The sequence below is a fragment of the Cetorhinus maximus genome, chromosome 6 (genome assembly GCF_964194155.1).
Source record: "Cetorhinus maximus chromosome 6, sCetMax3.hap1.1, whole genome shotgun sequence".
Classification (NCBI taxonomy): Eukaryota; Metazoa; Chordata; class Chondrichthyes; order Lamniformes; family Cetorhinidae; genus Cetorhinus; species Cetorhinus maximus.
In genome coordinates, this window is record NC_135884.1 from 91,830,545 (window position 1) to 91,844,372 (window position 13,828).

Below are 13,828 nucleotides of genomic sequence, written 5' to 3' on the forward strand. Positions count from 1 at the left end.
CAGCTTGCTGAGGACCTTTTGAATGTTGTCAATTTAGACAGGTTCTCATACCTGCTCTGGCAATCACCGCTACTATTTTTAATGAGAATTGAGAGTCTGATAATTGTGGCCCTGGAGTCACTGAGCTGCCTGGCACTGGGCTGTGTAATGGAAGTCACTGAGTGTGGGTATCTGGTTGGAATCTGCATTAAGAGTTGATGTGCCCTTGAGTAAATAATTTGCTTCCTGGTTGAGAAACTGATCTTGCTGTTAGCATATATCTAGTATCAACAGACAATGTTATCACACAGGATTTGTTTTTCATAAGTGCGCAGGTGCCATATGATGATGTAAAACAGATTTTTGATACTAGCACTTTTAATGAAGTGCTTTATCATAGACCCTAACTTAATTCAATTTATCTTTCAGCTGTTGTGGAACTACAAATTTAACCTGACTACAGACCCTAAATTTGAAGCTGCAGCAGGGGAAGTTTGCAAAGCCACCCTAGGTGAAGTAAGTAAAGTGCATGAATCTAAAATGGCCAATCTCTGTACCTCAAAGCATGACTGATCAAAAATAAAAAGATGCTTTTAAATTGGACATGGTAATATTTTAATATTTTGTGAAGATGCTTTTGAAACCCAGTGTTCGACATTAATCCTTAGTCTGGTACAGTGAGCTTCTGTGGGTTCAAAAGGATTTTCAGGATTTTGCTAGCTGCTGTATTAAATTTGGGTTGGCAGTATTCTTCCACATTGGCTAAATATAATTTCATAGAACTAATTAGTGCAAGGGATTTTGTTGATCTAACTTTAGGAAGCAGGCTCTCTAAGTTCTAATTCTTAATTTCTGCATATTGATCTTTTCTTTTCCTTTCAGCTCAACAGGAAGCCAAAGACTTCCTGTCTCTGATCTCTCACCTTCCTGCTCTGGGTTTATATCTTGGCCAGTTGAGCTACCAATCAAACATGATCATTCTCTCTGCCCACTGCACCTCCCCCCCCTCCCCCATATGAACAGTGGGGTTCCTTAAGGTATTTAATAAGTCATGTCACAAATGAAACAGCCCTGGACAGGTGCTTCTCCCAAATGGAATCTGTGATCTCTGAAGCAGGGTGTGTTTTGTGGATTTAATTCCTTTTGAGCTGAATTTAATCTGACAATTTTCATTCATATTACTCAGTTTGTTGTAAAGCAAATAGTCAACACCCTCAAGCGTCATCAGCACCGTCCCAGTCTAGGGACCTGGGCCTGCTAAGTCAACCAGTGTCTGGCACCTCCATGAGACTGGTGGAAGAACACATTGGCAGCACCGGTCCAGTGAGTTGTCTGGAGGAAAGGAACCCAGTTGTCCCTCTATCTGCTTTATGGAATGCACATGTCACTGAGAGTCCTTAAAAGAGAGGTAAGGCTGCATATTCAGGAACCTTTAATGGGCTTTCACTGCTGGTACAAGTCCACTGGACTGGACCTGTCTGGGAAAGCTGCAGTTAAACCTTGGACCTTTACAGTGATATCAGGAAATAGAAATGCAAGAGATTTGCTAGATGATGCAACAATATTTTTAGGTGTGTGTTCCTTATAATGCCTCCTTTCTCTTGTGTAGGTGAAGGAATGTGCTGATCAGGAGCCGGGGAAAGGCTATGTCATTTCCTGCTTGATCGAACATCGTGCAAACATTACTGAATACCAGTGCCGCCAGTTCATAACCAAAATGACAGCCATCATTTTCAGTGATTACCAACTCATCTGTGGTTTCATGGACAGCTGCAAGAATGACATCAACCAGCTCAAATGTGGTAGCATTCGGCCTGGCGAGAAGGTACTGCGTTGTTTCCGTAGCTAGGACCACTAGCCAAGTTGTAGGTCACGATTGTGCTGGCTGTTTGCAGGTTGGGGTTGTGTTGTCTTCATGAAGCTATGGTTTCTAAACGGTTACTGCAAGAACGTACTCTGGCTAAACATGGAACTAATTTAATCAGAACCAGCTTATTTATGATCTGAAGTATGTTTGTTTGAAGCTATTTTGAGCCAGATTATGAAATTTTCTTCCTTTGGTGTCCAAGCACTAAAATATTGAGTGTAGTTTGATATTTAGCTGTTTCCTCTGTTCCTGGGCTTGCATCTGTTAATTGCAAGGCATCATAAGCCTGTCATTTTGAGCATGGTGCAGGGAACTTGAAGGCAGTAAAGTATGCAACTGACACCAACATTCAGATTGGAGTGTCAGTTTTTTTCAAATTATGCCAATCCTTTTTCCATCTCTGGAGTGAGTTATTAAAAGGATAGGAGGACATTTGCTTTGGATCAATAAATACACAACAACCTATACCCCTGTCTTACATAAATCAGTCAATCATGGAGGAATATTGGTTAGCTTTAGGTTTTGTTTGTTGCAAGTATTTACCATTGTCATTCAAGTTTACTTCTCTTTTACTTTTGTATTTGACTTAAATGGGTGGTACCTTAATACAGCAATTTGACTTCTCTCCCCTCCTTCATGGAGGGAGACAAATTATTTGCATCAGTAGAGGCACATGATGCACTTTGATATAAAATGATAAATCTCAGTCTTCTGACTGAAGGTTGAAAAAATGCTATGGATGTGTTTAAGGGCAACTTAGATAAACACATGAGGGAGCAGAAATCCAAGGATATGCTGATAAGTGAGACGAAGAGAGTTGAGAGGAGGCTCGTGAGGCACATAAACATTGGCACAGACCCATTGGACTAAATGGCTAGTTTCTGTGCGATTAAATTAGTGTACCTTTGGCAGATGTTTTTCCGTTTATTTCTGAACACTTGTTCTGGAAAATGATGCTGCTTTAATGGTTCAGTGAATTGCCTTAATTTTGTTTTGGGGGCAGCATCCTTACCATATTTTCTCACTCCATATCCCCAGCCTATGTTCTGTAGATGAGTGGGTGGGAGGCCTGCTTCCAGAGCTCTGCTCATGCTGCTTTGCAGTAGACGCATGCAAGAACATCCAAGAGGTGCACCTCCTGTGTTAAATGCCTGACTCTGCTCGGTTCTCCCTCACACTGAAGTGCCTGCAATTGGGGAATACTTGTATGATTACTTCTGCTGTGTGAGGAGTACTGCTGCTTTAGTTTGGGCCTCCTAAGTAGTTTGTGTTTATAAATCTAAATAGAACTGGGTACCCATCTGCCTGATACTTAAAAAAGATGACTGTCCAGTGATTGCTGAAAATGTTACAAAGTATAAGGTTCTATAAATTTGAGGTCATCTGAAATTCTGTTATCTGTGTTCTAATTCGCACCAAGTTCTGGTCACCCATTTCCCATGTGCTCGGTGACCTATGTTGACTCCTGGTAAAACAATGCCTCCCTCCGCTCTCTAATCTCCTCTTGCTTCATGTTTCTCTGAGATACCTGGGCATTGGCCACTTAAGCATTTTCTATTTTAATTGCTCCACTATTGGTGACCTTGCTTTCAGCTGCCAAGGCCCCAAGCTCTGGAATCGCCTCCCTACACCTTTCTGCCTCGCTTTCCTCCTTTTTAGATGCTCCTACCTCTTTGAGTAAAATTTGACTCATCTACCCTGATGTCACCTGTGACCTGGTGTCAAATTTTGCTTTATAACGCTCTAGTGAAGTGCCTTAGGACATTTTACTACATTAGAAATGTTATATTATTACAAGTTGTTGGTATTGTCGAGTACAAATGTTATTGTGTTTTATAAAATGGATACTTTTCACAGACAATCTGCTGAGTATGCAATAAAGCTAGTTTTCAGATGCAGATATGTAATTTTATTAATGTATGAATTGTCGCCAATGGACTAAAAGTATGTGGAGATTAAATGTTTTGCAGGAAGGGCCGTTGAATTAGACTAAGAATGAAGCCATGTGGCAAATGTGTAAGCCATTGCTGGCTGATGCCATGTCAGAACTTTGTATTTGGAATCATTTTTTTTTGTCAGATTTGTACATATTCTACCAGCCTGTTGGAAAAGTACTGCAATCTGATCTGGGTGTTGAATACTCATATTTTTGTGCCATAGTGCAATTCCTTCTGACCATTCACTGGCCAGCTCTTGTTTGAGACCAATTTCTCCTCTCTAATTGTGTCGTCTTCACTTAATTTTTAATTTCCTTTTTAAAATACGATCTCATTGCACCTTCCTATCTAAGTGCCCTGATTATACCCAGTTAAAAGAGCAGTTTTGGTATTTCCCAATGGAAAATACCAGCTGTGTTATGAAACTCAGTGCATTAATTGGGGAGGTACCCTATGGAACCACAGCTACTCGACAATAGGCGCAAACCTAATTATAGCCCATTAGAGTGGCTGATGAACTCAAAATGGTTTTAATTGCTTGCTCTAATGTCTAATCTAATTCCTACCATACAACATCAAGGCTGGTGTAAAGGCTGTCCCATTAATATATGAACTTGTAATCAGAATTTTGGTGCTGAGCAAATCGTCCTTTATATGCATGGTAGAGATGAAATACGACTTCAGTGGCGCCAATTTATCTGAAAGCAGATGGATTAGAGAGCTTTCAGCCTCTAATGCATGCTCCTTATCAGCCTCCCGGAACAAAACTCTTATGACCAGCGAGAAGGATTGATCAACCCTTGGTCTGTGCCTGTGGCTGTGTTTGAGCTGATTCTTGAAGTACTGCATTGTGGTCCCAATCTCAAATTCTCTGTTGTATGTTGCTGTGCCTTTGGTATCTTCAGGATTTTATGTACTCTGATCTCTAAAACCAAGGATTGAGAATGATGTTTTGAGATTAAGGCTCAAACTTTATTGTTGCCTACTTATGTGCATGAAAATATTTTTCCAGGATCCAGCTGCCCACTCTTGTCAATAAAATGATTTGGCTAAACTCAAAATATAGTTCACCCATAAGAACTTGAGAAATAGGAGCAAGAGTTTGCCATACAGCCCCTTGAGCCTGCTCTGCTATTTAGTAAGATCATGGCTGATACTCTACCTCAACTCTATTTTCCTGACTGATCCTCCTATCCCTTGACTCCTTCAGGGTCAAAAAATATATTGACCTCAGCCTTCATGACACTCAACTGAGCATCCAAAGCTTCACAACTCTGAAAAAAATCTACCTTCATCGCAGCCCTAAATACCTGTCCTGTTATTAGGAGACTACAGCCCCTATTCCTAGACTCCCCCAGCCATGAGAATCAGCCTGTTAGCATCTACCATGTCAATCCCCCGCAGTATCTTGTATGCTTCAAAGACATTACCTTTCTTTCTTCTGAACTCGAGAGTACAGGCCCATCCTCAACGCACAACCTCCTCATCTCAGGAATCAACCTGGTGAACCTTAATTCCACCCACACAAGAAATATTATTTAGCTTTTATTGCTAACATTACAGTTAACATACAATTTGCTTCCCAATTGTTTACTGTACTTTGCATGTTAACTTATGGTTTCTTGTGCAAGGGCACCCAAATCCCTTTGAACACCAACGTTTAATAGTCTCTCACCATTTAAAAATAAAATCCAATTTTTCTGTTCTTCCTACAAAACTGAATAATCTCATTGCCCACATTATGCTCCACTTGCCACCTGATCCTCTCGTTCAACATATTTTTATCCATTTGCAGACATTTTGTCCTCATCGCAGCTCACTTTCCCACCTAACTTTGAATCGTCAGCAAACTTGGATCTATTGCACTTGTTGGCCATTCCTTGATAGACTACGGTAAATGACCATTGATTAACTTGACCTGAGATGTTATTGTCTTCACCTGATCCAAGTTAGTTTGAAGCCTGCCCCTCTGATGTGTTCTTTTAGCATTGTCCCATTGAGGGCAGGTTCACCAAAATAGCAATAACTGAGTTACTGCTCAGCTAACATTCAGGAGGGAGGTCAGTGGTCAACTTTCTGCCCCCCGTGTCCTTTTTTTAAAGTTCAGTTGTGTTGTTTATTTCTCCATGATCAGCTTCCCCTGCTTTGTTCAAGGCAGAGGAGGAAAAGGGAAAGTGTTAGGGACAGAAAGATGAAAGTAAGGGAGGAGCAGGAAAACGACAGTGAAGGAAAATGGCGCATGGGAAACAAAGAAGATACATTTGCTGGCTGGCCATTTCTAATATTCTTAGCTAGAGGAGCGTGAGAGACAGAGCTTTTGTTTTTGCAGACTTAACCCAAGAAAAGTTGAAATGAGCACTGATCCAGATGCTTTTGTTCAAATGTATTGTTGGCAGTGACAATGGACTTGAGCAATCCTCGGCTGAAGGCAGTTAGGTGTGCCTTTGATTTCCCATTTTTTTGATGGTTACGCATATGTGTGGTCATTATTTAAGTTTTTTTAGGAACCCGTGCTATGCCCTGTAGTGGTGATGTGATCCTTCAAAGCCCAAATCTTTACAAAGGTGAGAAGCATTGCTGTCCCTGATGGTACAAAATGATTAAAGGCATTGGTGACATCTGTTTCCCTCTTCTATGTTGGCAACTGTTCCTGGGCATAACTGCAGAGTAAACAATACATCTGCAGATTTATCAAAAAATAGGATTGAAACAGTCAAAGGTATCTCAATTTATTTTTGCAATGTTTATTTTTGTCAGAAAAATTAAATGTACTCTTAATGGTCGTCTCTGAGGATCAGAACTAAATAGATCTCTTCATGCAGTGTAGAATCATAGAATGGTTACAGCACAGAAGGTGGCCATTTGGGCTGTTGTCTCCATGCCAGTTCTCTGCAAGAGTAACTGAGCTAGTCCCACACCCCCACCCTTTCCATATAGCCCTGCAAATCTTTTCTCTTCAGAAGCTTATACTGTTCCCTTTTGAAAGCTACAATTGAAACCACCACTGTGACACTCGGTGCATTCCTAACTTCATGTTGCCATTGTTTCTTTTGCCAATCACCTTAAACCTGTGTCCTCTGGTTCTCGACTCTTCTGCCAACAGTGTCCTTATCTACTGATTCCTCATGATTTTGAACACCCCTATCAAATCTTATCTGAACCCTCTCCTTATATAGAACAACCCCAGCTTCACCAATCTATCCATGTAACTGAAGTCCTTCATCTCTGGAACCATTCTCATAAATCTTTACTGCACCGTCTCTGAAGCTTTCACATCCTTCCTGAAATGCAATGTAACTTCTGTTCCTCCTTGATTTTACTCAGGAGGAATGACAACTCCAGTTTTAGTTCTGTATTCTTTTCTCCATTCTCAGAAAACAAGCAGGGACCATTTAGTGCTCTCAATGCAGACTGAGGATTGAACTTGGAACCTTCCTGGTCTGAATGGCTCTGTTTCATGCTGGCCAGTATTTTTTTCTGACTGATCTATTGGATGTGTCATCAATTTTAAAGCATGGGCAGTACCACAAGAAAAAAGAGACTAACATAGTGCACAAATCTATTAATAGCCCACTGTGCAGATGCTGAAGATGAATCTAAAATTTAGCCCATTTGAGTGCAGGAGTTCACACAACTGTGCTTGAAATTAAATACTTAATTTTTCAGTGTCTATAAATAACTCATTTCATTATCTTCAAGGGGAAACCCACCAGGGAATGCTGCCAGTTTCATGTCTTCATCTCATTTTCCTATGTGGCTTAAGCCCACTAACTTCATTGGGGCATATTTTGGCCACTTCTTTCTTGCTGGCAGTTGTGTCATAGGCATTTCATAGAACCACAGAATGGTTATAGCATAAGGGGAGATCATTTGACCGATTGTACCTGTGCTGGTTCGCTGCAAGAGTAATTGGTCTAATCCCACTCCCTGCCTTTTCCCTATAGCTGTTAAAAATTTTTCCTTTCAGATAATTATCAAACTTTTTAAAAGTCCTAACCATTCTTCATGTAAAAGATTTTTTTTCTCACGTCGCTGCTGCTGTATTTGACAGTCACCTTAAATTAGTGTCTTCTGGTTCTGGATCCTTTTGTCAATGGGAACAGTTTCTTTCTGTCTGTTCTGTTCAAACATCTCAGGATTTTGAACGCCTTTATCAAATCCCCTCTTAATTTCCTCTTCTCCAAGATCGACAGCATCAGCTTCTCCAGTCTATCTGCATAATTCGCTGTATCCTCATCTCTGGAACCATTTTCGTGAATCTTTTCTGCAACGCCTCTTCAAATCCTTCCTCAAGGTGTGGCGCTTAGAACTGGACACACTATTCTATTTGAAGCTGAACCAGTGTTTTATACAGTTTATCATAACTTCCTTGTTTTCATGCTCTCTGTCCCTATTTATAAAATCCAAGATCTGGTATGCTTTTTTAACCACTTTCTCAAAATAAACCACTTCACACTTACCTGCATGAAGTTTCATCTGCCACATGTTCACCCATTCCACCATTTTGTCTATGTCCTCTTGAAATGTAACACTATCCTCCTCATAGTTCACAGTACTTCCAAGTTTTATGTCATCCACAAACTTTGAATTTGTGCCCTGCAAACCCAAGCCTAGGTCATTCATATATATCAAGAAAAGCAAGTGGCCCTTGGCCCTTGTACTGACTCTGGGGAACCCCACTGTATATCTTTCTCCGGCATGAAAAACCTTTCACAACTATTCTGTTTCCTGTCGCTCAGTTTTGTATCCATACTGCTACTGTTCCTTTTATTCATGGGCTCTAACTTTGCTTGCCATGTGCCATTTTATCAAATACCTTCCAGAAGCCCCTGTTTACCACATCAACCACATTCTCCTCATCAACCCACTTGCTTGAGTTTTTCAATGAGGTAATAAGTTAGTTGAGCAAGATTTGCCCTTAACACATTCGTGCTGGCTTTCCTTAATTAATCCAAATTTGCCCAGGTGATTATTAATGGTATCTTGAATTAGCATTTTCCTACCACCTGAAGGTTAAACTGACCAGCCTGGAGCTGCTGAACTTTATCCTTGCAGCCTTTCTTGAACAAGGGTGTAATGTTTGCAATTTTCCAGTACTCTGGCACTATTTATGTATCTAAAGGATGTTTGGAAGATTATGACCAGTGTCTCTGCAATTTCTATCCTTGCTTCCCACAGTAACCTTGGGTGGATCTCACCTGGTCCTGGTGACCTATTGGATAGGCTGGCTTTACTTAAAGTTGATGTCTCCTCTTTTTTGCCCATCCAGTGTCTCAACTCCCCTTTCCCTTTGACTTGGGCAGCATTGTCTTCCTTGGAAAAAATAGATGCAAAGCACTTATATAGTACCTCAGCCATGCCCCTTGCCTCCATGAATAAATCCCCTTCAATAGGTCCCTAATCAGCCCTGCCCATTCTTTTATTACACTTTGGCAATTTATATCTAATGGGAGACTTTTGAGTTTCTTTTTATGTTAGCTGCGAGTTGCTTTCATACTCTTTGATTCTGTTATTTCTTTACTCAATTCCGTTTTCAACCATCTACGTTCAACCTCGTTGTCATCTGTGTTATCCACCTGACACCTGTCATAGGCACCCCTTTTCCTGCTTTATTTTACTCTTCTGGGCCGTAACTTCCGAGATCCAGGGCGTCTTATTGGGGCGGTACCCCAAACGTGTGCTGGGGGGGAAACCCCACCACCCTCAGTGGAGGTTCCCAGGTAAGGTGTGCACAGCAATTACCTGGAAGTGCAAAACTCCCCTGCGCTAGGAATCATCCAAAAATGCGACTTAAATGGCAAACCTCGGATGACTTTGACTGGGTTAAATCAGTAATTGCCCAGAAAAAGTTATAGGTAACAATTGCACAGACTCACATCGACCCCACCCCCCCCAACCTCCTCGGAACTCCTCCCACATTCCTGAACCCCCATGGGACTCCCCCCACCCTAAAGGATTACACCTCCCGTTGGGAGCTCTCCGACCCACAGGATTCCTCCCACATCCACGGGAAAACCCTCCCTCAGACACACCCCACATCCAGGCCAGACTCTCACTCTTCGCACCCACCCTCCCCAAAACACCAAATCGAACCCACTCACTTTCTTCCAGGCCTGTCAAGGACCTTTAGAGTTAGCTGGACCTTCTAACTTACCTGGTTTACGGCAGCTACCGCTGTAAAGAAGGGAGTGTGGCCTGCTTGCATCCGACAGAGCTGCCTTTGATGCTAGGCCCCAGGGATGTGCTGCACGGCCTGGATGTTGTCCGGCCTGAGTCGGAAGGTCAGGCGAGACAGGATCAAATAAAATTTCAGGTAAGAAAGGAGCAGCAGAGTGGCGATCCAACTCTGCCACTCGAAGTTCAGGCCCTCAATCTCTTCTGTCATCCAAGGTGCTCTGGATTTGTTTGCCCTACCTTTCCCCTTGTGGGAATATACCTTGATTAACAATCTCATCTTTAAAGGCAGTCTGTTGTTCAGTTACAGTTTTGCTTGCCAATCTTTGATTCCAGTTTACCTGGGCCAGAACCGTTATCACCCCATTTAAGATAGCCTTCCCTCAATTAATTTGTTTTTACTCCAGATTGCTGTGTGTCATTTTCCATAGCTACCCTAAATCTTAATAGGAGCAGGTGTAGGTTGTTCAGCCAGTCGAGCCTGCTACTTCATTCAATAAATCATGGCTGATTTGATTGTGGCTTTAAGTCTACTTCCCTGCAGACTTTGCCTTCATAACTCTTGTCATCCTTGTCGATCAAAAATCTGTCTAACTCAGCCTTGAATCTAAGCAGTAAACTAGCCTCTGCTCTCTGGGGAAAGGAATTCCGAAGATTAACGACCCTCAGAAGAAAAAATTCCTCCTCCTTTCCATCTTAAATGGGAGACCACTTATTTTTAAACTGTGCCCCCTAGCTTAGAGACCCCATGAGGGGAAGCATCCTCTCAGCATCAAGCCCCCTCGGAATCGTATCTGTTCCAGTGAGATCGCCTCTCGTTCTTCTAAAGTTCAATGACTATAGGCCCAAGCTGCTCAACCTTTTCTCATAAGACAACCCCCATCATACCAGGAATCAACCTAGTGAGCTTCATCCGAACTCAGTTCCAGTGCAAGTATATCGTTCTTGAGTAGGGAAATCAAAACTGCACAGCACTCTAGGTGCGGCCTCAGCAATGCCCTATACAGTTGTAGCAAGAGTTCCCTACTTCAATGCCCCTTGCAATAAAGGTTAATATTCCATTTTATTTCCTTGTTACTTGCTGTCCTTCAAGCTAATTTTTTGTGATTCATCTACAAGGACATCGAGATCCTTCTACTGCAGCATTCTGTTGTGTCTCTCCATTAAATAATGTGCTTTTTTATTCTTCCCACCAAAATGGGCAACCTCACATTTTTCTACATTGTACTCCATCTGTCAAATTTTTGCCCTTACTTGACCTATAATCCCTTTGCAGACCCTTTGTGTTCTATCAGCAAATTAGGCTACACTACACTACACTTGGTCCCTTCACCTAAGTTATTAATATAGATTATAAATAGTTGAGGCCTCAGCACTGATCCTTGTGGCGCCCCACTATTTACAGTTTGTTAACCTGAGAGTGACCCGTTTATCCCAACTGTTTCCTGTTAGCTCGCCAACCCTCTTGTCCATGCTGATATATTATACCTAACGCCGTGAGCTCTTGTGAAGTAACTTTACTTGGCACCTTACTTGGATTTCCAAAAGGCATTCAATATACTACATCTACTGATTCCCCTTTATCCACCCTGCTATTTACATCCTCAAACAATTGTTCATAAATTTTCAAACACTTTCTCTTTTGCATAACCATGTTGACTCTGCCTGATATGATTGTTTAAATGTCCTGCTACCACCACCTTGATAATGATTCCAGCATTTTCCTAATGACAGATGTTAGGCTAACTGACCTATAGTTTCCTGCTTTCTGCCTCCCTCCTTTCTTGAATATAGTTGTTATTTCTGTAGTTTTCCAATCTGCCGGGACATTCCAGAATCTGGGGAATTTTGGAAAATTGTGAACAATGCATCCACTATCTCTGCAACAACAACTTAAGACCCTAGGATGCAGGCCATCTGGACCTAGGGACTTGTCAGCCTTAAGTCCTATTCGTTTTCCTGGTATTTTTTTCTTTAGCAATGGTGATTGTTTTAGTTCCATCCTCCCTTTTGCCTCTTGATTTTCTCCTATTCTTGGGATGCCCTTTGTTTCTTCCACTGTGAAGACAGATACAAAATACTTGTTCAAAGCCTCTTTGCCATTTCCTTGTTTCCCATTAATTCTCCAGTGTCATCCTCTAAGGAACCAATGCTTGCTTTAGCAGCTTTTTTTTTTAACCTCTTTTTTATATATTTGTAGAAACTTTGTGTCTGTTTTTATATTTCTTGCGAGTTTACTCTCATATTCTAATTTTTCCCTTTTTGTTTCTATTTTTTTAGTCATCCTTTGGTTTCTAAAATTTTCCCAATTTTCTGGCCTACTACTAATCTTCATAGCATTGCATACCTTTTCTTTCAATTTGATACTATCTTTAACTTCCTTAGTTATGATAGTGATCACTTTCCTCTAAATGTTCTCCTAATGACACGTGATTCATTTGACCCATCTCATTCCCCGGAACAAAATCCAGCTCCTTCCTTGTTGGGTGTAGAAAGTTCTCTTGACACACTTTTGCCCCTCTCTTCCTTTTATACTATTTATTATCTCTGTCTGTATTAGATAATTCAAGTTCCCCATTATAACTACTCTATAATTCTTGCACCTCTCTGTAGTTTCCTTTCATATTAATTCCTCTATCTTTCCCACTAGTTGATGGCCTATACAATACACCTAATAATGGAATGGTACCTCAATTGTTTTTTATCCCTAACCAAATAGGTTCTGCCCTTGACTCCTTTAGGACACCCTCTTATCAGCACTGTAATATTCTCCTTAATCAACTTTTGCTTCCCTGTTGCCTTTCCTTTACTATCTTTTCCGGAACACCTTGAATCCAGAAATGTTTAGTATTCAGTTCTGCCCTTTGAGCCAGGCCTTTGTTACCGCCACAACATTATTTCCACGTGGCTATCTGCACTTGCAGCTCAACAACCTTATTTACCACACTAATTGCGTTCACATACATCCACAATAATCTTAAATTAACCTTATTACATTCTCTAGATAAAAACAAAAAGCTACTGCGGATGCTGGAAATCCAAAACAAAGCCAGACCTGCTGAGTTTTTCCAGGTAATTCTGTTTTTGTTATTACATTCTCTCTTACTTTAATTCCACTTAATACCTTTCTATTTCCTACTTGGGGATATCTGTCTGTCTAACAATTCTCTACATCTGGATTTTCCTCAAGTACTAGCTCCTCATTCCCACACCCTTACCAAGTTAATTTAAATCTTCCCCACTAAAAAAAGCAAAACCCCTCACAAAGACATTAGTCCCAGCTCCTTCAGGTGCAACCCACGCAGCCTGTATAAGCCTCACCTCCCCCAGAACCAGTCTGTGTCCCCAGAACCCAAAGCCTTCCATCCTGTACCATCTCTCCAACCACATTCAGTTGCTTTATTCCCCTGTTTCTATATTTGCTCGTGTGTGGTTTTTGGAGTAATCCGGAACTACCTTTTTGAAGTCCTCCTTGCTAGTTTGATTCCTAGCTCTCTCAATCCTGTCTGCAGGACCTCATCCCTCTTACTACCTATGTGGTTGGTACTGATGTGGACAATGATGCTTGGATGTTTACCCCCCTCCTTTAGAGTGTTCTGCAATCACTCAATGATATCCTTGATCCTAGCAGCAAGCAGGCAACATGCCATCTTGGATTCATGTGTACAGCCACAGAAATGCCTATCTTTTCCTCCAACTATTGAATCAAATATAGCTATCGTTATACCTTATCACTAAGCATGAAGTATTTTGAGCACATTGTGTCAAAGTGTCATTTAGATCCTCTTGTTCCACATTTTGATCAGTTGCAGTTTGCGTATCAACCTCAAGTCAGTGGGCGATGCTGTTCTGGCCTTGATCCATTTGATCC

At 41.3% G+C, this 13,828-nt stretch overlaps 1 protein-coding gene across 4 annotated transcripts in view; it reads left to right on the plus strand.

Moving 5' to 3' along the window:
* glg1a (golgi glycoprotein 1a) overlaps positions 1 to 13,828 on the plus strand; it is a 168,327-nt gene that overhangs the window by 96,107 nt on the left and 58,392 nt on the right. For all 4 annotated transcript variants that reach the window (XM_078544055.1, XM_078544056.1, XM_078544052.1 and 1 more), the window contains 2 exons: positions 409 to 495; positions 1,589 to 1,804. In XM_078544055.1, the coding sequence (XP_078400181.1) occupies positions 409 to 495; positions 1,589 to 1,804 (303 nt within the window). The remainder of the gene's footprint in view (positions 1 to 408; positions 496 to 1,588; positions 1,805 to 13,828) is intronic.